At 39.9% G+C, this 23,081-nt stretch overlaps 1 protein-coding gene across 2 annotated transcripts in view; it reads right to left on the bottom strand.

Moving 5' to 3' along the window:
• SENP6 (SUMO specific peptidase 6) overlaps nt 1–15,911 on the bottom strand; it is an 85,916-nt gene extending 70,005 nt beyond the window's left edge. For both annotated transcript variants that reach the window (XM_086608267.1, XM_086608266.1), the window contains exon 1: nt 15,819–15,911. In XM_086608267.1, the coding sequence (XP_086464393.1) occupies nt 15,819–15,870 (52 nt within the window). In that variant the 5' untranslated portion in view covers nt 15,871–15,911. The remainder of the gene's footprint in view (nt 1–15,818) is intronic.
• Nucleotides 15,912–23,081: the final 7,170 nt, after the last annotated feature.

Consider the following 23,081-nt stretch of genomic DNA (forward strand, 5'->3'; position numbering starts at 1 on the left):
GCGGCAGGGGAAGGGGAAAGTTATTTTTCTTCCATACCAGTTCCCTCTTCTGTTCAACTACACTACCATAGCACAGCTATGACAGCACAGCAGAGGTTAAGGGGCATCCACAAACAAAGACTGTTTGAAGCACTAAGGATATCAAAAAAATCTGCACGGAACCATAGCCTAACCTACATTTACAGGTACAGATCGAGAGATCTATTGCTTAAAATATGATTTAACCTTCCTCTCCCTAAATTAGCTGGAGACGCAAAAAACCTGTCAAAAATCACTTCCAATAATAGGTAGTAATAATAAACTGACAGTAAGTGAGACATGAAGCACAGAATTCATACACATTGGGTTGCTTACCATGCAGAATATAATGTAGAATGACTGGACTCAAGAACACAAAACTGCGTAAGTTCGATCATTTGCTGAACACTTTCTAAGCATTAACAAAGAGTAACAGAGGAGGATAAAAGTAGGCTAGAGCTTTGAAGTATGTCAAACATTTTCTTTGCAATGTCTCTGAAGGTTTTTCTGGTAAGATAGCGGCAGTAACCACACAGTGGACAACTAGTGTTCTTGACCTTTTCTACTGATTCTCCCAACAGAGATGCAGAGGTATCACTCAAGGATGCTGCCCTTATGATAGCATCAGAAAACAATGCAGAAGTACTTCAAGAGGGCTTCTTTATCTACACTAGCAGCAAAGGACTGCTAAGGAACATGTGGGCCCACTGCTCACTGAGACAGGAACCTAGTGACACAGGACATTGAAAATACTGAAGAATTTGATCCTTTTTTTTTCCCCTCCAGATTTCATTGGTAAGCTCTGCCCTCTAACCTCCCACTTCCCCAACTCTACCAGCAGAATCTGTAGGAATGCAACATCATCCATTGTTGAGGAAGATGCGTTTAAGGAACACCTAAGACAGTTGTACATGCAGAAGTCCACAGGATCAGACAGGACGCATCTGATGGTGTGGAGGAAGTTTGCCAATGTCACTGTTAGGCCACTTACATTATCTTTGAAAAGTCACTGCATAAGAGAGCTTCCTAATGACTGGAAAAACATCATACCTATCTTCAAGATGGGCAACAAGGATGATCTTGTGAACTACAGGCTAGTCTGCTTCACCTCAACTCCTCATAAGGTTATGGATCAAATCTTCCAGGAATCTATTCCCAGCTACGTGACGATAAGCAGGTAAACAGCCCAGATGGATATACCAAGGGCAAACTGTGCTCAACTAAGCCAGCTGCATTCTACAGTGAGTTGGCTGGTTGTGTACATAAAGGGAGAACAATGAGTGTTGCAAGACCTTTGACATGGTCTCCCACAGGCTCCTTATAGCCAGAACTAGAGAGACATGGACTGAGTAAATGAATGAGAAGGTGAGGAGAAAACCAGCTAGACCACCAGCGTCAAAGGATGATGTCTACCAGTACAAATCCTGGCATTCCTCAGCGATCAGTACTGGAACCAATACTGTTCAATGTCTTTGTTAGTAATCTGGATGCTGGGACTACGTGCACTCAGCAGGTTTGCAGACAATACCAAGCTGGGGGAAGGAGCTGACACACTGGAAGCCAAGGCTGCCATTCAGAAGGACCTAACAGGCTGGAGAAATGTGCTGACAAGAACCTTACGAAGTTCAACAAAAGCAAATGCAAAGTCCTACATCTGGGACCAAACGAGCCCATGCAGCAGTGCAGGCTGGGGGAAAACTGGGTAGGAAGCAGCTCTTCAAGAGGATCTGGGGTCCTAATGGACAGCAAATTGAACACGGGTCGGCAGTGTACGCCCACAGCAAGGAAGGCCAACTACTTGAAAAAAGTTTAGCCAGCAGTCAAGAGAAGTGACTCTTTCCCTCCATGTGGCACTTCCACATGAAACTGTAACCAGAGTACTGGATTCAGTTTTGGGCTCTCCAGTGTAACACAGACACCAACGCACTAGAGTAAGTTCAGCGAAGGGCTGTCAAGATACCCAGGAGGACTGAGTACATGACATATAAGAGGCTAAAAAAGCTAGGTTTATTCAGCCTTCAACAAGGGGGAGGGGAGATCTTTTTGCCATCTTCAACTACCTAATGAGAAGACAGAGAGAAGATAAAGCCAAACTCTCCACAGAGACGCACAGTAAAAGGACAAGAAGCACTGGACACAAGCTGGAACAACGGCAATTCCAACTCAATGAAATAACTTATTTTTTTACCATGAGGGTGCTCAATAGTGGACCAGGTTGATCTGAGACATCATGGAGATTGAACAAAGCCCTGAGCAACCTGCTCTTAACTGGTCTTGGTTTGGATAGGAGGTTCCAACTCATGTGATTCCATCCAGCAGTCTGGTAAAACCAGTGACTACCCATAGGTACAAACGATCACCTGAGGCAACTGCACCATCATCATAAACACTTCCAAAATTAAGTACCTCAGTCACTTTCCTTCCTTTCTCTAAGTCTGCCATGCACTCGAACTTTCCACACAAGTAAAATAATTTAAGTAACATCAAAAGCAGGATCCAACAATAGCAATAGAAGGAAAAAAAAAAGAAACAAATAAACAAAAAAGTAATTTTTTCATCGCTAGCACTATTAATATATATCATTTTCTACTTACATAAGACCTTTATTGCTAGACTGGAGATATACTAAAAATGCGGAAAGGAAGAAGAAAGTTTCAGTGGTTTTATAGGAGAGATAAATGCAGGAGAGATATCTTCCTATTTTATAGGAAAAATTGGAGGATAAAAGGTTAGGGTAGGCTAGGGACAATTTCTGAACTGCCAATTTACTCTCAAAATGTGAAAAAGTATACAAAGCTTACAAGCCATTTCAAGGAAGATGACATCTGAATAAGAATTCGAGAACAGGAATTCTGTGGCAAATCAGTATGTGATGTTAATCACATAGGATCTCAAATTCTAAATACTAGAAGAGTTGTATAAGATAACCAAAACACAGTAGGAAACTTACAGTATATTATGCCTCTGATTTGCACACTTCTGATTTTAGATTTGTTTATGCATTGTGGGATCCATCTTCATAAAAAAAAGCTAAGCTTGTGCAACTGAGATTACAGCAGCACTAAATAAACAGCAATCTATTTTTAGAAACTGCTGAAAGGCGGTTATGTACCGAATAAGATTAATCACCTAGCCTAACTACCTGGAAATTAGACAAACAACACTTTGAGAAGTTTTCCAGGTTTCTGCAATAATTGGAACATCAGGTTGAAATAAAAGCACTGTATCTACATACCAAAAGGAAGAAGAAAAAAACCCAAGAATTTGTATTATTTAACACTTGTGGATTTATCCTGTAAACTTTCAAAGACGATGTCAGGTAGACATTATCCCCTCTATAAAAACATGCAGAAATTAAAGTCCAGAATGGTACCATGACTTCTACAAGACAATAACAGAAGAAGAAACTCTAAAATGTAATTAAGAAAAAAGCAGACACTTCTTTGATGTTACCAATTGTTCAAAATTCATAAGAAACGGACAGCAAAAAATGCACACGAAAAGAAAGCTCCCAACAACCAAGAAAACCTCAATAATTTGATCAAATGAAAAAGGCACATCTCAGAAAAATTTGAGTAGAGAAAGGATGAAAAGAGGATGAAAGAGGTAGCTAAACTCTAAGCCGTGAGAAAAATTTGCATTTGCCTTCCTGTAAAGGCCAAAGACCTGTTTTTTCCCCTATTCTCAGCGACACTGGCAAGTTTTCATACCCAGATGAGAGGGCAGTGAGCTGGATTAGATTGCTGATACGGCTGAAAAGCAATACAGACAAGCTCCACCAACACTTCCCTCCCTCCACCCCAGAATAGTTTTCTGCCAATTTAGTTCCTTCAGCCAACTTGCCATGAAGGCAGAGAAATGCCAGCATTGACTGGAGCGAAGTTGTGGGCGCACTGGCTCTGGCAGGGGCAGCAGGACGCACGGTGTGCAGCATGGAGCAGTTCAGTAGGTCTGGCTGTGCTGTACATTGTTGGCACAATTACTCGCATGGCCATACAGTAGGACCCACATATGGGCACTGCTAAGAGTTAGAAAAATGATCCTGCAAATACACACACAGCTAAAAATCAAGTAAACCATGCCTGTTTATAAAACACAAAAAAAAAAGAAGACAGAAATGCAACACAAATATAAAACAATAGCCTCCTGCTTACACTAGATACGCTATATACTTCAACTGCCCTTGCAATTAGAGATCATCAATGAGGTGAGGCATGATGTAATGCAACTACATTACTTCATTAAAAACACAGAAATCTTTGTAATGGAAGTCTCAAACTTCAGCAGACATAACAACAACGAGTTTATGGAACACTGACAACCGCTAACTAAACCACAGTATGCTAAAATTCACTAAGCAGGCTTTATTTTTAAAAAGCTAAAAAATAACTTTAACATCCCTGGAAAAACAAACATTTGCTCAGTAATTACTTGTAAAGGCAGAGAAGATCAGGAAGCGCTATCAATCAACTAATTTTTCATATAACAAAATAACACGTGCTAGCTTGCTAAATGCACCCAGTTATCAACCTACTTCTCCAGAAACATCTCTCAGAAGACAGCTGAAGCAAAACACCCAACTTCTTAAGAGACCAACTGAAGATGAGTTTCAGCCACCTTCACCCAAACATGGAATTCATGCTTACCTTGACCTAACAGTTCTGCCTAACACAGGGCACAGAGTATGTCTTTCTTCCAAACAAGTAGTAGTGCCTTTTCCATTTAACATAGGCTTTGCTAGACGACCAAGAACTTCTCTACTACATTAACAACAGATTTTTTTTGTGTGTGTGTGGCATTGATGAGGTAAAGATTCAGCTACAACATATTTGCCTTAGGGTAGAACTAGTAATCTCAGTTAAAGGTTTACTGCCCCACTGTGCCAAGTATATGCAACCATAATAAACTGGACCAGAGTAGTCCAGAAGTTCATTTTTTAAAGTTTATTCCCAATTTTAAAGGATCCTTAAATTGCCTCTTGAGCAGTAAGCTTTGGTAGAAATAAAATTACAGTGGACTCTGGTAATTGTTTCTAAAAGAAGTGAGCCTCAGAAATTACAAAGGCAATTGTAAGTACGAAACCTAACATCTACTGCATAGTTCAAATTCTCTCTCATCTAAGGGGCTCTTGAATATTCTTTCTGTTAGACTGTCATACTAAATTCTGTCAGCAGCAGGATATTCATATTTTGCTAAATGGGCCATAAAAATTGGACATGATAAACAAATGCAACATTATATCCTACAACATTAATAAAAATACATCAGTAGAATGAATTTTAGTACAAGTGAAACAACTGTATGGCACTGGATAAAAACACTCTCATGAAAATAACAAATATTTTTGCAGCTGTTTCTTATAGACATAAATGTCTAAGATTATATAATATTAATCACATTGTATAATACTATGTTTTACCACACTAGCAAAATATTATTGGCATTTATCAGTCCTAAAACATCATTATGACAAGTCTTATTAAAAAAACAAACAAACAAATAAAAACAAACAGGGAGACTGCTCCAGCAACAACTTATATGGTCTGAAAACAAAGAAAGACCCAGGAAAGCTTCACACAGAGTTTCTGAATCATCCCTGTTCTTTATTTACAATCATTCAGATTCAGTCAGAGAAAGATATCCCAAATTCAAAGTCTTTCATTCCAGATTATTCTTTCACAGGAATTACTGGGACATGCATTCAGAAACATTTCCTTGTCTCATGCAGCACTTAACAACACTTGCCCATCAACAAAAACGTTTTAAAGGCCTGCTGACCAACCAGGGCAGAATAACCACAGCCTGCTAATTTATTCCCTCCAGTCTCCAGCCTTCACTATAAACGTGTTTGCGCAGAAGTTCACCTGTTATTTAAAATAATTTAATTTCCCTGGGCAAAATAAAGCTGCTGCTACACAAAAGTATTTATTCTAAAGTTTAACTTATGTATTACGCCTTAATCTAACAGCTCACTAGAGAGAGATGAAAGGGGAACATCAACCCTTCTCACATGCAGAGTCTGTCTGCCCTCCCCAATCCAAGCCATTGTCCTACCTCTCCCCCTTACCCTTCAGTGAGCAAATTCAACAGAGGTTTGGCAAAGTGCCAATCCAGCAAAACACTACGAGCAAGTTAAATCTCTTTGGCAATGAACTGGTAAGTCTCGGGGGTGGTGGACAGCAGGAGACACACCACAAGCCTCAAATTGCAGGGGGCAAAGGGGGAAGAGCAGCAGACCTCTCCCTCGCCTGCAGCAGAGAGCCCTACGAGCAGCACAGCTGCAACACATAATTCCCTCTAATCGGTTAATGATGCTCTGTTAGTTCCTATGCCCAAACCAGTTAATAATTTTAAGCCTTGCAAACAGAACCAATAAATAGTTGGCACGCAGCTTTATGTCCAAAATGGAGTTGCAGCATGGTAAGACACAAGCAGCAACGTCACAGCTCACTGCTTCAGTGAATCCATACACCTGATTTATCACTATCTATAAAAGACAACAGTATTGCATCTTAATCATTTTACTGTTCTTTGGACAGTTTATTTTGAAAAATTATTTTCAAATTTGATATCCACACTGCAGATTCATAGAATCATAGAATGGTCTGGGTTGGAAGGGACCTCAAAGATCATCTAGTTCCAACCCACCTGCCATGGGCAGGAAAACCTTCCACTACACCAGGTTACTCAAAGCCTCATCCAACCTGGCCTTGAACACTTCCAGGGATGGGGCATTCACAATTCTCTGGGCAACCTGTTCCAGTGCCTCACCACTCTCAATATAAAAAACTTCCTCCTTATATCCAATCTAAATCTCCCCTCTTTCAATTTAAAGCCATTTCCCCTTGCCCTATCACTACACACCCTTGTAAAAAGTCCCTCTCCAGCTTTCCTGTAGGCCCCCTTTAAGTACTAGAAGGCTGCAATAAGATCACCCCGGAACCTTCTCTTCTCCAGGTTGAACAACCCCCACTCTCTCAGCCTGTCTTCATAGCAGAGGTGCTCCAGCCCTCGGATCATCTTCATGGCCTTCCTCTGGACTTGCTCCAGTAGTTCCATGTCCTTCTTGGGTTGAGGACTCCAGAGCTGAATGCAGTATTCCAGGTGGAGTCTCACAAGAGCAGAGGGGCAGAATCACCTCCCTCGACCTGCTGGCCATGCTTCTTTGGATGCAGCTCAAGATACAGTTGGCTTTCTGGGCTGTCAGTGCACATTGCCAGCTCATGTTGAGCTTCTCATCCACCAGCACTCCCAAGACCTTTTCTTCCGTGCTGCTCCCAATCCATTCTCCAAACAGTCTGTACTTGTGCTTGGGATTGCCCCGACTCACATGCAGGACCTTGCACTTGGCCTTGTTGAACTTCATGAGGTTCTCACAGGCCCACCTCTCCAGCCTGTCAAGGTCCCTCTGGATGGCACCCCTTCCCTCCAGCGTGTCCACAACACCACACAACTTGGTGTCATCTGCAAACTTGCTGAGGGTGCACTCAATCCCACTGTCCATGTCACCAATAAAGATGTTAAATAGCACTGGTCCCAATACCGACCCCTGAGGAACACCACTCGTCACTGGCCTCCACTTGGGACATTGAACCGTTGAGCACAACTCTTTTGAGTATGACCATCCAGCCAATTCCTTATCCACCGAGTGGTCCATCTGACAAATCCATGTCTCTCCAGTTTAGAGACACGGATGTCGTGCGGGACAGTAGCAAATGCTTTGGACAAGTCCAGGTAGATGATGTCAGTTGCTCTTCCCCTATCCATCTATGCTGTAACCTCATCATAGAAGGCCACCAAATTAGGCAGGATTTGCCCTTAGTGAAGCCATGTTGGCTGTCACCAATCACCTCCTTATTTTCTATGTGCCTTAGCACAGTCGCCAGGAGGATCTGCTCCATGATCTTGCTGGGCACAGAGGTGAGACTGACTGGTCTGTAGTTCCCTGGGTCTTCTTTTTTCCCTTTTTAAAGATGGGGGCTATGTTTCCCCTTTTCCAGTCAGCGGGAACTTCACCAGACTGCCATGACTTCTGAAATATGATGGATAGCAGCTTAGCAACTTCATCTGCCAGTTCTCTCAGGACCCACGGATGCACCTCATCAGGTCCCATGGGCTTGTGCACCTTCAGGTTCTTTAGATGGTCTCAAACCCGATCTTCTCCTACAGTGGGTGGTTCTTCATTCTCCCAGTCCCTGCCTTTGCCTTCTGTGACTTGGGCTGTGCAGCTGGAGCTCTTGCCAGTGAAGACTGAGGCAAAGAAGTCGCTGAGTACCTCAGTCTTCTCCATATCCCGGAGACTGCTAGTGTACATTAACTACAACGCATCCTTTTAATAACCAACTATCCTCGTATGTAAGAACGTATATAGTAGAACATAATTCCTTCCACAGACTATTTAGAAAAAAGTTATTCAAAACTAGCATTGCCAAAATGCTATTTCTTTAACTCATGTAATGAGTTATGTAATGCAGGCATTACACTGTAAATAAAACCAAAACAACTTCTCAAAAGTTATTTGCTCTTAATCATTCCTGTTAGCTACAGCACCCAAATAACCATTAGCCATTCTCTATTCTGATTTACACTAGACTGTAATTTAGAAACTGAATTCCATTTGGCATAATCCTTAGTCTGTGCAGGGAGACCACACCATACAAGAAAATTAAGTAAGTTTTCAGTACTTATGACATTCAATTGAAAGTACTCAAAAGACATCTCACAAACATGTCTATGTACTAATAAACTACTGAACTCTACTTGTAACATGTTAGTAGTTCTCAAAAAAATCTTCCAACCTAAATGTGTGTCTGAATTAGGCAGAAATTTAATGATTAAAAATACACTATTTGATTTTAACTCATTATTTAAGAACTGGTTATCTTTCCCACATTTCCTAAACGAAATAAAATTTTGTGGTCTTAGCAGCAGAATGAAAAATATTTTTTATCTTATATTTGTAAAGGATCAGGGAAATAAAGATTGCCAGGTAATTCTTTTCACATCATGATATCCAACAATGCAGGTTGCTGAGCACCCACTATGGAAGTGTCCTTTACTCCTGGTAACACAACATTCACAGAATCATAGAATGGTTTGGGTTGGAAGGAACCTTAAAGATCATCTAGTTCCAACCCCCTTGCCATGGGCAGGGACACCTTCCACTACACCAGATTGCTCAAAGCCTCAACCAACCTGGCCTTGAACACTTCCAGGGATGGGGCAGCCACAACTTCTCTGGGCAACCTGTTCCAGTGCCTCACCATCCTCAGAGGGAAGAATTTCTTCCTGATATCTAATCTAAATCTGCCCTCTTTCAGTTTAAATCCATTGCCCCTTGCCCTAGGACTCCATGCCCTTGTAAAAAGTCCCTCTCCAGCTTTCTTGTAGGCCCACTTTAGGTACTGGAAGACTGCTAAAAGGTCTCCCCATAGCCTTCTCTAGGCTGAACAACCCCAACTCCTTCAGCCTGTCTTCCTAGGAGGGGTGTTACAGCCCTTGGATAATCTTCAACTCATAAGCAACCGACTTGACCAACACAAGACACCAACCTCAACTTCACCACAGCTTAAGATCAGCTTCACCTGAAAACATTACACATGCTAGGCTGTGGAACACAGCAAGAGGAAGTTTCAGAACACACCCTTTTAAAAATTAAATGTGTAAGATAAAAACATGTTTAATTCTACATGACGAATAAGAATAGTAATATTTTTTACTAGTGCTTTAATTTTCTTAATTTTAAGCAAGAAGTAATCAAGTACAGAGCATCAGACAGATTTCAACCTATGTAAGAATATCCCTACCTTAAAAAAAACCTCCAAAGAGAATCCAAATAGGTGCTAAAAATGAGACAAATAAAGGAACTTTCCAAATCTGCTCCACATCCCACCCCCAATGGAAGTGCCTTTTAGAACAATCAATAGAAAAATTATATTTGCCCTTTTTCACCAAAAAATAATTTGTTCTCTATCTCTCTACAGCCTCCCCCACCACAATAGCTCCATTTTTATTTACCTTGTTTTCTCAGTCTCCTGCAGTATCTTAAGCTATCCCGTACACACTTCCACTCCTTTCTGCAACACACACAGATGGAGGTATACACTGTCCTGAGTATCGAGTCCTCCGACTGCCCTGACCCTGGCTGATCCATCCCAGCCAGATGTACCAGCACCAGTTAGCAGCAAATCAAACCACACTGAGGCAATGCTGAAACCTTCGCTTCAGGGACACTAATTTTGACTTCTCTAGTTTATGGAAGTCGCCAAGTTTCACAAAGTTTCTAGCTATCTACCTGTGACATCTCTACTCCTCTGCAAACAAAAGGGTTTAATAGCTATTAGTGGGAAGAGAGGAGATCAAATGATGAGAGACAACTCAAAAACTCCTCATATTCTTATAAAGCAGTATTTAAAAGTGACGAGTTTGGTGATTATTTTCACATTATAGGACCTACCACAACACAAAACACCTTGACACCCTTCAGTTATCTCAATTAAGAGACACAGTTAAAACTCTACAGAAAAACTGAAGTCTGATACTCCCCTGAAATCCATGCAGAGTCTTCCAGAAACAATAGTAATAAAAGCCAAAGTTGTTGTTGAAATCATAACAATAAATAATCCATTATGTTTTATCCTTGTACATAAAACAAGAAGCAAAAGATGAAAATATCCAAATAGGCTCATCATAGAAGTATCTGTGCCTGCAAGACATTTGCAAAATGTTGGTTTATGCTTGCTATCAAGTCACATATTGATATTATTTATGTTATTACTTTTGTATTTATACTTACTTATGTATAAGAAAAGTGTAAAGATCTCTTTTAAAGGAATATTCACAATTTAAATTTCTTTTTTTGGCCACTAAAAACCAGTAGAATTTCTGTACTACTTCTGAGGAAAGAGTAGTGCTTTCCTACCAAATTCAAGTGCCAAAAAACATCAGATGAGGCATCCCACACAAGATGGTTACTCTTACACCTGAAGATTCTATGTGCCACTTTGTGCAAAATCATTACAGCAGCAGCTACTTCAGAAAAACTGAATAATAAATGCCCCATAACGAAAATCGAAAAATTGCACACAGATGCTTTGCAATTCAGAAAGCTGAGGACAAGCCTGGGCTCCTAGAACTCCACATCTCAAAATTAAAAAGAGGTGATGATGTGGAAGGGGGCTTGGAAACAGGTTATTATTTTAGAATGTGCTACCAAGCATATTACAACACGTGTTTATAGAGCATTAATAGATAAATGAAGTTTATTTCTGGTATCTTTCTACAAGCTTTAAGAAGCAGCCATCTTTCTTCGTATTTCATGCCACCTATCACCTAAGTTAGATTGGCACATACAAAAAATAAGACAGTAAAAAGATAGTTTCAATTTGACTTTGCTGAGAAACAGTGCTCAATAAATGAGTTTCATTCCTAGAAAATAATCTGTCATTGAAGTCAATGAGAAGGTTTCTTACTCTTAAAACCACTGGAAAGGACAGCTGAATAAAGGTTTGATGTGCTGGAAAGAAATTCTGAATGCGTCAGAGGACTAGGAGATATAAGCAAAACATGGAAGAGTCATGAATTTCCCACTTTCAGATAGAAAGCTACTCTCAAGAAAAACAGAAGAAAGGAACAGAACATCTCTAGACATTGATGGAACCCAGAGAAGAATTCAACATCAGAAAGAAGGAGTATGGATTATGATAAAGACACAGGAGGTGAATGATACCTGAAACATCCCTTCCCTTCATTTTCAAGCTACTTATCTCTACTAGGTCATAAACGAAGTGTCAGAGACTGCTTCAGAAACAATTAAAACAATTAATAATTAAATTTCACTGTTAAGAGAAAAACAAAGAGAAGAGTCATAGCAGGTAGAATATTTTCAAGAGTTCTATCTGGAATACAAACTCCACTCTGCCCTCTTAATTTACATTACTCCTGTGAAAGATTTCCTGATACGATTAAGAGAAAAAAAAAAAAGCTAGAAAGGCTGACTATCACTTCAAATGGCAACTCTGTGTCTATACACTAATACACAAACGCTTTGTGTTTCTGTACCACTCCAGAATCTCAGCTACCTTTAAGAAAATACACAAGTCTACAACCCTTGCTTTGGTGAAGACAATTATTTACACGAGCTGAATGAAAAACGAAACAGTCTTCCAGAGTCCTTCGGCAGAAAACTGTGAAGCTGCTGCTAATGGGTAGTCCACATAGTTTTCTCTATTGTTATTAGGAAACCTGTAGCCAAGAAGATGGAATGAAAATTGAGCAAATTCCTGTCATGACTGCACTGAAATATCTCAGCAGCTCTGAAGGTAGGGACTGGCAACATTCCTCAGACAGGAGATCCTCAAAAAGAAACTTCAATATTGGTTCTCAATATCACTACTGTAACCACCAGGAGACTGAAAAAAGAAAACAGGAGGGAATAAAACATTTCTCCTTTCTTCTGGAAAATATATGCATTTAGGAATACTTTAAAGTATGCCAGTTATCTACTGCACAAACATAAGGAAACTTTAAATTTAAGGCTCAAAAGAGAATTACAATTCCCTTGCAACTCAATAATATCCAAGGAGGCAGCATATAACAAGAATTCCCACAATTTTTCTCCAAGGGTAATGATCAACAGTACTCTCCACTCCTACACGTTGAACATCCTCCTACTCTAAATCCAAATTGATTTGCCTATCATTACTTTATATTTTAGGTTTGACTAGCAATTAAAAAAACACAGGAATTCCTGCAGAAGGAAATCTCTATTCACTAAATTTCTAGTCATCCAAATCAGGAAAGAATTCCCATTCAACACTTTATTTTGTTACGGTGAATTTCTGCGTATTCTGCCCGTAACTTTGAAACCTTACTGTAAGAAAGTAAATTCAGAGAAGTTTTACTAATTCCACTTGCAAACTAGCATAAATAACAAAAATAAGGTATTTCCCACACTTCTAAATTCTAACAAGTAAACACACAGGTCATGTGCATCAATGTATATGATACATATCAACAATTAGGACTGCCAGAATGATAACAAATGCAGTTTTAAAAAGAGTCAAACATATTTCTAGGGATCTTTTTCACATTTTCCATTAAACAGTCTATACAACACAGCATAAAAAATGATGACACATTAGATACGCAAAACTGGACAAAACCCATATACTCATATGAATCACTGTGTTCAAGAACAGCACCACCAGAAAGGTAAATCACTCAAGGAATACCCCACCAGAAAGACAATTTTGGTTTTATTGGAGAATAAAATAATAAAAATATTAAAAGGAAGCACTTTAACAACAGAATGACAGCCATATTTCTTCACAGCAACATCTGTTACACTAAATGAGAGAAAAGCAGTATCTTACTGGGCAAGTGGAATCAAAACTCAAATTCTGTAAAGCAAATTATTTCCATTTAACTGTATGTCTGACTGATAGTCAACATAAGCATGACAGCACCAGAAGTTTCTGTGTACAGATATGTATACACACGTACGTACACAGGTACATATTTAAACAGCACAGTTTCCATTAGACTGAGTTCAATTAGTGAAAGACTTAACGTCCATTTGGCACGTAATTCATTTGTTTTGCGGATTAATGGCAGGGATGGACACAAGAGTCCCCCTCCTCTTTACTAGCCTTTAACATAACACTTCCAAAAACATCAAGTAAACAATTTTTGGTTGTTGCTTACACAGACTTCTACAGAGACCCTGACATACACACACTCAGACTAGTTATAGATATAACTCTAGGCTCATGTATTAATCGTCATCGTGTAATAGGAGGTCCCTATTTCCTACTCGATACGCTTTTATCCCCGTTTTTGTCCATGTTACACTTGTTTCACAAGTCTGGCACTCTCACGCTTGTCTAGCCTTTGGATAATGGTGGTTCTAACATCATTAGGCTGATCTAATATGCTGCTGTATGTTTCCAGATTACAGATTGCCAAAAAACTCTATTACATATACATTCTATGCCTTTACTTTTTCCTATAAAGTCAACATCCCTAATAAGAACCTTTCAAATAACATCTGAAAGCCTTCTTTTTCCTTTGCTTCAAAACAGTACAAAGTTTACCAGCTCCTACTAGATCTGCTACAGTACTATCATCCCATTTGGACTTAGGCCACCCTCAGAAATTTTTGTCACCATCATCCACGCTAGGTTTTCTTCACACACTTTTTCTGCACACTCACACACTCAGGGTTCCTATCACATCATCAGTTCTAAAATTAACATGTCTCCAAACAACAGGGAAACACAAAACTAGGTGATAGCTCAGTTCACCAATCGTGGAATACTGAAGCTTGGAACAGGGATGCTATCCAGTGTTGTGTTGGTCCTGCTGTTGGAAAAAGAACTTAAAAGTAAAAAATGTGTGAGTGTTGCATATGAAATCTGCCTCTGCTTAGCCACGTGTCCAACCAGCAAGTAACCAAGGCACACACAGAAGACAGTGACTAGTCATCACCCTGACACTTTTCGTTGTCTGTGCGAACCTCACTATATACCGTGGACAGAGTTCAGGAGAATATGGAGTGTCTGCATTTCACCACCAAACACTTAAAAGGTAGAAGGGAGGTAATGGGACAACCATTATTAACCAGAGTTTCTGAACATCATAATTTCAGATTAATTATTCAAGACAACAAGTAGTATTTTGTTCACACAGTGCTTCTATTCCAGAACATCTAGTAATGAAAGCACAAAACCCAACATCCCTCAGCAAGAGAAAATCTGCAAGACGTATGTTCTGTATAACATAGATACTACAAAATCTCCGATGCTAAACTTATCCCTGACTTGAAAAACTCTACTTATGATGAGCAACTTATTTCATTAACACACATTTTTCTTTGTTATCATCATGGTAATTTAGCAAACTATTGACCTATGTCATCAGCATATGTGCTAATAGCAATTTTGCAAGACTATAACAGCAGATTTATTTTTTTTTAAATCGGTGAAACTATAAGGGCTCAACAGTTAAAGATATTCGAATTTCAGGAGACTTTTTGCATTATAATTAAGAGCTTTACAGTGACGAAAAACCCCACCAAACCCGTACATAGAAAAAAAATTACTCGAGGTTTTATAAAGGCTAAAGGTTTCTTTCAGTTGCAGCTGACTGATTCATCATCATCTTCGTATCACAAATGTAAGAATGATACCCCTCTCAAAATTAATCTCAGTCCCAAACCTTTAAAGTAGCATTTTAGAAGCAGATGAGACTCATTTTATGATGAGGCGAAAGGGTATGGGCTAGGCCAGGGCCTGGGAGCAGACTGAAGGCAGGGGAATGCAGCAGGGAGGTGGCACGGCAGTCCTCGCTTCCCCTCCTCACCTAGCTCTAACCTTGCCCGGCCGCCCACCAGCCCACCGCCCCTCCGAGAGAAGATTTCTCCCGCTGCAAAACCGGCCCTGCTGCACCAAGCCCAGACTGCTCTGAGCGCTCTGCCCCTACAAAGAAAATACTGCACTTCCAAAGCCTCAGAAAATTAAAAGAAAGAAATAAAGAGAGATCACATCGCCCTCACTAACCCCTCCCTCGAAAGCAGGTCTCTTTTCACCAAATCAAGCCACCCCTTACGGCACCCACCCTTCCTCCACCACGAAGCCACCTCTCATTGTCGTCGCCCCCCAAAGGGGACCCATTCCCCCCCCTCAGATGCACACATACGCCCGCCTCCCCCATTCCCCGGTCTGTACCGTGCCCCTTCCTGGCTGCCAGAAGGGAAAGGCAGCCCACGGGCCACATTCGCCCCCTCCCAGCCATGCACGCACCTTCCAGAAACAAGCTGTCTCTGCAGCCGCCGCCGCCGCCGCCACCGGCCATCTTCCTGCTGCCGAGCCTCGCTCCCTCACTCCATCGCCCAGAGGCGGCGGGGCCTGGCCCTTCCCCCGGCCTGCGCGCTCCGCCGCCCACCCCCACTGCGGAAGGCTGGGTGACCCGCAGCGGCGGCGGCGCCGCCGAGGCCCGGCCCTCTCCCGCTCCCCAGTCGGCGCGCACGGCGGCCCGGGCCGCGCTGCCTTCCGGCCTCCGCGCAGGAGGAAGCGGCGGCAGCGCGCCCGCTCCTCCCTCACCGCGTCCGCCACAAGCAGCCCCCCGAGTCGCTGCCAGCCGGGCCTGGCCCAGCAGCCGCCGATGGCGCCTGGCGGGGGAGACGGGCCTGGCCGGGGCTCCGCCGCAGGCGCCTCCGAGCACACGGGGAGGACGAGGGAACGGTGCGCGCCGCGCTGCCGCCCCTCTCCTCCATGAACGGCGCGGCGGGGCCTCACCAGCGCTTCCCCGCCGAGATCCCCGGCTCGCACGCCCCGCCGGGCGTCCGGCCCGCCACCCGCTGCGGCGACCGCCGGCTTCCGCGGCCCCCAGACGATAAAATGGCCGCAGCAGGGCTGCGCCCGGTAATGCCTCGGGCTCCGCGCTCCCCCCTCGATCAGCTCGGGGGCAGCCGCTTTTGGGAGGTGAGGAGGTGGATCGGACTCCGCAAAATGAATGAACTTTCAGGAGTGCGGGAGTCCGCGGCGCGGGACCGGGCCCGCTGGTCTCTCACCTCGCTCACACTCGGGCAAAAGGCCACAAAACTCTGGCAAATTCTTAAAATCATAAAATCCTCTGTGGCCCATCAAAGCATACTTAAATCCAAAACTGGGATTCTGCAAAACATACGACGTTTACAAGCCAACTATACAGAAATTGCAAGTCATGGCCCTCAGGTGTACTTGACTTTTAAGATTAAAAAATATTTTTTTAGCGTGTAAGGTTTTCTATTTTAAAAAGCTTTCTGTGAAGCACAAGAACTTAAGTACCAGAACCATACATCCTTTAAAAACTGGAAGGTAAATTCTGACAGTCTATAACAAAGTTAGAGAAAACTAGGTACTCCTTTCTTGGACAGGTTCCTTCATCTGGAATCCTACTGACCCCACTTTTACTACAGAATCAGGGAATTTTTATGTCTAATTTGAAGTACCTAGTTTCTAAAATAACTAATCTCTAAAAAGTGAGCTTCCAAAAATGCTAGAATTTAAGAGTTTGTAGACTAAAATCCTAAATTAGGTAAATTCAACTACCTACTGCATATGGTAATTAAAAACTACAGAGAAGAAAATTCTTTGCTTTCCTTTAAGTCTTCTAAATTTGTTATTTTCATTCCCAAATTTTCTCTGTTGACACCAACCATACTAATAAGCCAAAGTGTTTAAAAATACTCTAAGTGAGAGTGCTCAGTTTTTACACAAACAAGAAGTAAAAAGAAGCAAAGAAGAGGGTAGAGCTGGCCTAGAAGAAGACAGGAGACACATCAGATTGCTCCCTGAATGCTATGTCATGCTAGTAGAGCTAATGAGCAATTAGAATTCCAAAAGCTGGAACAGTGCTGGCAAACCCGCGTATCTTGATCTTCAAAATCGCCTAGAAAAAAGACTTTTTCTGAAAGCAGGATCACAATATATTATTGTTTCATTAGTAATAAAATTAACAGGCAACAATTAGGACAAGTTGGTGCAAGCTAATTATACAGAAACCAGAAGACGATGTGTTTAATAGAAAACTAATACTAACAAACAAACAAAACCAGAAAAAAGGAAATTTATAATCTAATTTTCAAAAAGTATCCTATTGTATCTCAGAAGGGCATTGTCTAGACAGAGGGTTTACTGAGGAGGTTACAGCATTAATCCGCAAAAACAAGTTCCTCGTGACAGTTGAGACCAGACCGGTTCAGGTCTACCTAACTCTTCACAATTTTCTAAAAAGTAAGGATTGTGAGTTACGAGTTATTTGAATAAATGTTTGACACACAGTGGTATATGTTTGTTGGTCAAGACAAGGCATCAAATACAGCTTTGTGGTCTTATTTTTAGTGCACTGAGGCATAGAATATTAAAACACCTTTTAAAGAAATAATGAAGAAGTTATCAATATTCATCTAGGTGCATGGTTGATTTTAGACTTTTTGATTGATAATTTAACATTTTTTATGCAGAAGAGCTGCCCCAAAATTACATCTCACTGCAGTATTTTTTATTTTAAAGCTCTTGGAGGATGCAAGAGATTAGTATGTAGTCAAATCTCTTGTTCATTTGTTTTTCCTTAAGGTTTTATTAGTAGTCTATTCTCAGCCTTAGAGTGTTTTTTTTGAGTGTTTTTGAGGGAATGCAATACTGATGGCACTCAAGTCTTACAAAGTCTTTTCAGCGTCCTCTTAACTTTGCTTAGAACCAGAGGATTTTTTCCATGTATACGAAGTAACTGAGTGATCAATGAGAAAGAGAAAATTAGCATTTCCCTTCCTGCTGGGAGGAAATCATACAGAATTTACTGAGTTTTCCTTCTCCTCTCAGCCAAAATGTTAGTTGTGTTCACAGAGTAAGAGCCCAGGAATTAAATGCATCAGGTCGTTACTTCCTGGCCTTTAGCAGCCACTAGAAGTTTACTAGTCCCACTATGGGTGGTTGGCAATCACAGGCCACAATCAAAGATCCTGAATTTACAAACGTTTGCACGTGGCAAGTGCTGGCACAGCACTGCAAAGAGTGATGAGCTGATTACTTCATTAGGCAACGGTGAAGAATTTTTGTTTCACCTTAGAAATCTAATTTTTCCTTCTCGTCCCACAATGAAAAATTTGTTATTAATGAATGTGGCTTAGATGATTCCGTATTGAAATGATGGTAAAAATACGTCTTTTTTCTGTGTATTTCTAGTTCTTTATGATCACTTCCTGTTTCCTCTATGTTTTGTAAGGTTAGACAACAAAATGGAGGTGACTACTCCACAGAAACTATTTCCTTATTTAAGGAATAAAATGGAATCGGGATTACAGTTTTGCAGCTTCTATAGTTGTGGTACTGTACATTACTTAATTTTCTTTACTGCTACAGAAGCTGCATATAGAAGTTTAAGGGAATTTATAGGCACCTTGGATAATTTTTTATTATTTAAAACCCATAAACCTATTTTACAGACTATAAATCAACTTTTTTTTAATAGTCCCATCTTTCAGAAAATAATAGTTATGAGCTGAATTATTTTTCATTGTTTTCCACTGTTGTTCTTAGAACTGTTCCTTGCATGTATTAATGATGTACAATCCATGTCCTTTGTTAAAAAAAAGTTTTGTTGCTGTCCTCATGACCTGATGGCTGTTTTTTCTCTGTGCATTTTTAAAGCAAAATCAGATATATTTTTTGTGCTTGCTACGTCTTGTTTTTGCTATTAAAGCTTGTGTTTTAATTTTACATTTTTTTTACCTGATATTATTCCAGGATAGCTCACATACTGTAGTTAACTCTTCAGGAACATTCTTAAATGGAAGAGTACTATTCGCCTATGTGCTACGATTTATAATGCTGCATCAGGATGTGGAGAAGTTTTTTTGTTAAATTTTGGTATCAAAGATAGCTTGTCAAGTAGGTAGTAAATAACTACGGACTACTTAAGATCATCAGGACTTTGTCTAAAATGTTTTCTTAATTCTTCCTTGAAGGAAAGCCGTTTTTTAAATCTGATCAGCCTACCTCAAAATGCAATATTGTGTTGCAGGAGAATAACCACAATAAACGAATTCCTATTAGGTTTCCTATAGCTGTCATAAACCTTTTTGAAAGTAAAAATCCCGTTATTCATTGCTGTGGCTGTCGCTTAAATATGCGCTGCACTGTCTTAGTCATTACTGCATTACTACCATTCAAAGAGAAACAGTTTTGACGTAAATCTTCAAGTTCTCTTGTTGGACAGTGAGATCAAGCAACTGTGTTTCGGCTAAAAAGATGATTTATTAAGCATCAAAGTGAGATTTATAGAGATAAAAGAGTGATTGAGAGATGTGTCAGCATTGCTAGCCACAACACAGCATTAGCTATTACTTTTGGAAATAAACATTTCTTTTTGCAGGGTCTACGCTATACTCGGAAGGCCATTTTTTCTTGAAGAAAAAAAAACCCTATTTGGTGCACAGCCCAAAGAACATTACATCAGTGAGCTCTCCTAAATAGAAGAATTATAATTATGATTGCGAGAAATTGTAAAACTTTATAAAAGAGAATTATTTAAAATGTATGCATAGAATCATACTAAAGAAGAAATGACCATTTATAAATGAGATATATTCTGCCTGGAAAATTCGGGATAATCTTCTATATTTTTAATTATTCCTTAATAATGTACATTGGGTAATTACTTTATGACACATGTTGAGGCAAAGTTTAATCTTTAACTAGAGAAAAGCAGAACTGTTGATACTTTTGTGTGAAAAAGGGAGCACATAAAAGCCTCAAGAGAATCCATCGGATCTGAGATACGTAGAATATACTTCCCAGTGTATATCAAAATGTCTGTATAAAAGATATTTCAATATATTTTGGCACACTTTATCGTATTCGCTGTAAGTTTCCTGAAGCAACTCTGTCGTTAATCTGAAATAAACTTTTCTGTAATATTTTTATGGTGATACTCTAATGGAAGTATGTTTTTGCGTACAGACTGATGAAATACATTTATTGATTGCAATCCAAGCTTATGATTAGGCAACAGTGTAAATTTCTTGCTTGTCTTTCAGCATACTCTTTCATCATTGTACTAATAAGAGCAGAAGTTCTAACTGATTTAAAGGAGGAAAATATGTTGCATTTGTCAACATAAATAGTATGTCATAATCACAATAGTCTTTCATCTAATAACAAAAAGATTACAATGCATCTACAGCACAAAATATTAAAATCAAAGACTATGTAATCAGGAAAATAAAATAATAGAAATTCTTACCACAATAAAAATAAAATCACAGCAAAACTCAGATTGTTACTTAAGGCATGTCAGGCATCCAAAACCATCCAGCATTCAAAACATACTGTGCATATACGCACAGGGTCAGATCCTTTCTCTAATATTTTGCTTTTCAAATCAACAGGAAATATACCTAAGTCAATTTCTAAATTCCTAAATTTCTAAACACATTTAATAGATAGCTAAACTTTTTTTTTTGTATGAAGTTATTCAGAAGTCACTCTTAAAATCACACATGGAAAGAAATTCATGTTCTTAATTTCCAGCTAACAAAACGGAACTTGCAGATGGTCTTTCTTTATAATGGTCTCACATCTATCAGAACAGGAAACTCTGTTTTGTAGCTGAAATCTTTGTAGAGACTTTGTCAATAATCATTAGCGTTAAGATCTTAGCAGATTATGTTAGTAGAGATGTCTAATTTAAAAAATGCATATAATAAACAGAAAATATCTAATTGCCATTGTTTCAGTAAGGTCATACGTCTTAGAGGAGGATTACTTTTCCCCTGCCTGTTTCATTAGATGTCTATTTGTCTAAAGCTTTAAGAATCCTTAGGTTTCAGAGCAATTAAGGCAATCTTTTAGCAAAAGTTACTACATGTTTTATGTAGGAAACATGTATGTATCTGAATCATGTCATGTTTATAAAAATAAACTACACCAAGGGCACATAAACCAGCAAATATTAACCCACACATACCAAGCAAAAATGCATACTAAAGCAAAGAAAAAGGTCAGGTTTGTGTATAAGCAGTTGTATCATAATCACAATAGAAGCAGAAGCAAAAAATCACTATGTCCTCCCTATAGTCAGTGCGTATGACTTATTTCTCTACTGCTCATGCTGCTGGCTAAGGCAGAGGCTTTTTCTTACAAATTCCCCTTCTAATCAGAAGAACTTCTGAAACCTCCTTCTCAATGTATAAAGGAGATTAGAGATCTGGACTATAATGATGTATGTGCTTCTGTCTGTGTACTTCAGTGGTTAAGTACAGTAGTGTGCCCAGTCTCATCTGTGAAGTGGAACTAGTAAAAGCATATGTAGGAATGACTGTACTGCAAAGAATAGAATCCACAAAATACAGGATTTGAAAGATGGAATCATTTTGTTTGTCCTTCTGCAGAGAGTTAAGCTGTAAAGACTTAAAATGTCATTGTCATATACCCTTAAAAGTCTCAGATTGAGATTGTTTTTCAGTCTCCATAGAAAATGTATTACAAAGGTGTTTTTTGTTTGGGTTGTGGTTTTTTTTTCCATGCTAACCTAAATAATCTTTTCTACAAAAAAAGTTTCTTCTTCTACCTCAATTAGTAACTTTTCTATACTGGAAGATTCCTGTTGTGTTTCTCAGTCTTTTCTCTTCTACAGTTCCTTCAGTCTTCTTTCATTATTATTTTTAATCTCTGGAGTCTCTAACTTGTCTGTAATTTGAAGTGGGGCTTTCAGAACAGGATGCGCTACTTAGGTAAGCCTCTCCAAAGCTGAATAAAGCAGAATGACTGTCTTCTGCTTCTGACATACTACAATTCCCTTTAATATATCCTAAAATATTTTTCAACAAATCACAGTTAGATCATAGTCAATTTGCAATCCAATATAAATCCCAGGTCCTTTTCCGTACTATTATTCCCTAGCCAGCTATATCTCATTTTGGATTAGCTCATTTGATTTCTCCTTCTGGAGTGTATGATTTTCTACTTGTCTTTGCTGCATATCATCTTGCTGGTGTTAGATAATTTCTTTTCATTTACCCAGATCACTTTGAGGTCTAATCCTGTGCTTAACCTAGCCACCTGTTAGGTGCTTGCAACACTTGTGCTCTGTCAGTGAACATAATAGTAGAATTACAGCTGGGATGAACCTGTGCAGAATCGAGTGCCTCTCTCGGACTGTCAGTAAAACACAGAGTGCATTTTTTCAGCCTATTTCTTGGTTCAGTTTTAAGAAGTCATACAGGACAGTGGCTAATGTCTTACTAGAGTCAGTATGACCTGCGTTCTCTCCCTAGGTTGATCCTGCACACCAACTATTCCAGTGAAGGTGGACAAAACTGTAGTGTGACATCAGAGCTTTCCAGTGATTCTCAGGAGACTGGAATACGAGTCCCAGAGATGTGTAGGAAGACATTCATATCTGTATAGTTTGCAAGTCCAAAGTTCTCTGCTCTTCTCAGTCTTTTCCTCTTTTCCACAAGATGAGGAATGTCATGCTGAGACATTACTTCCTCTGTTAGAAGGATGTGAATGTCCACTGCC

The sequence above is a fragment of the Tauraco erythrolophus genome, chromosome 2, assembly GCF_009769465.1.
Source record: "Tauraco erythrolophus isolate bTauEry1 chromosome 2, bTauEry1.pri, whole genome shotgun sequence".
Lineage (NCBI taxonomy): Eukaryota > Metazoa > Chordata > Aves > Musophagiformes > Musophagidae > Tauraco > Tauraco erythrolophus.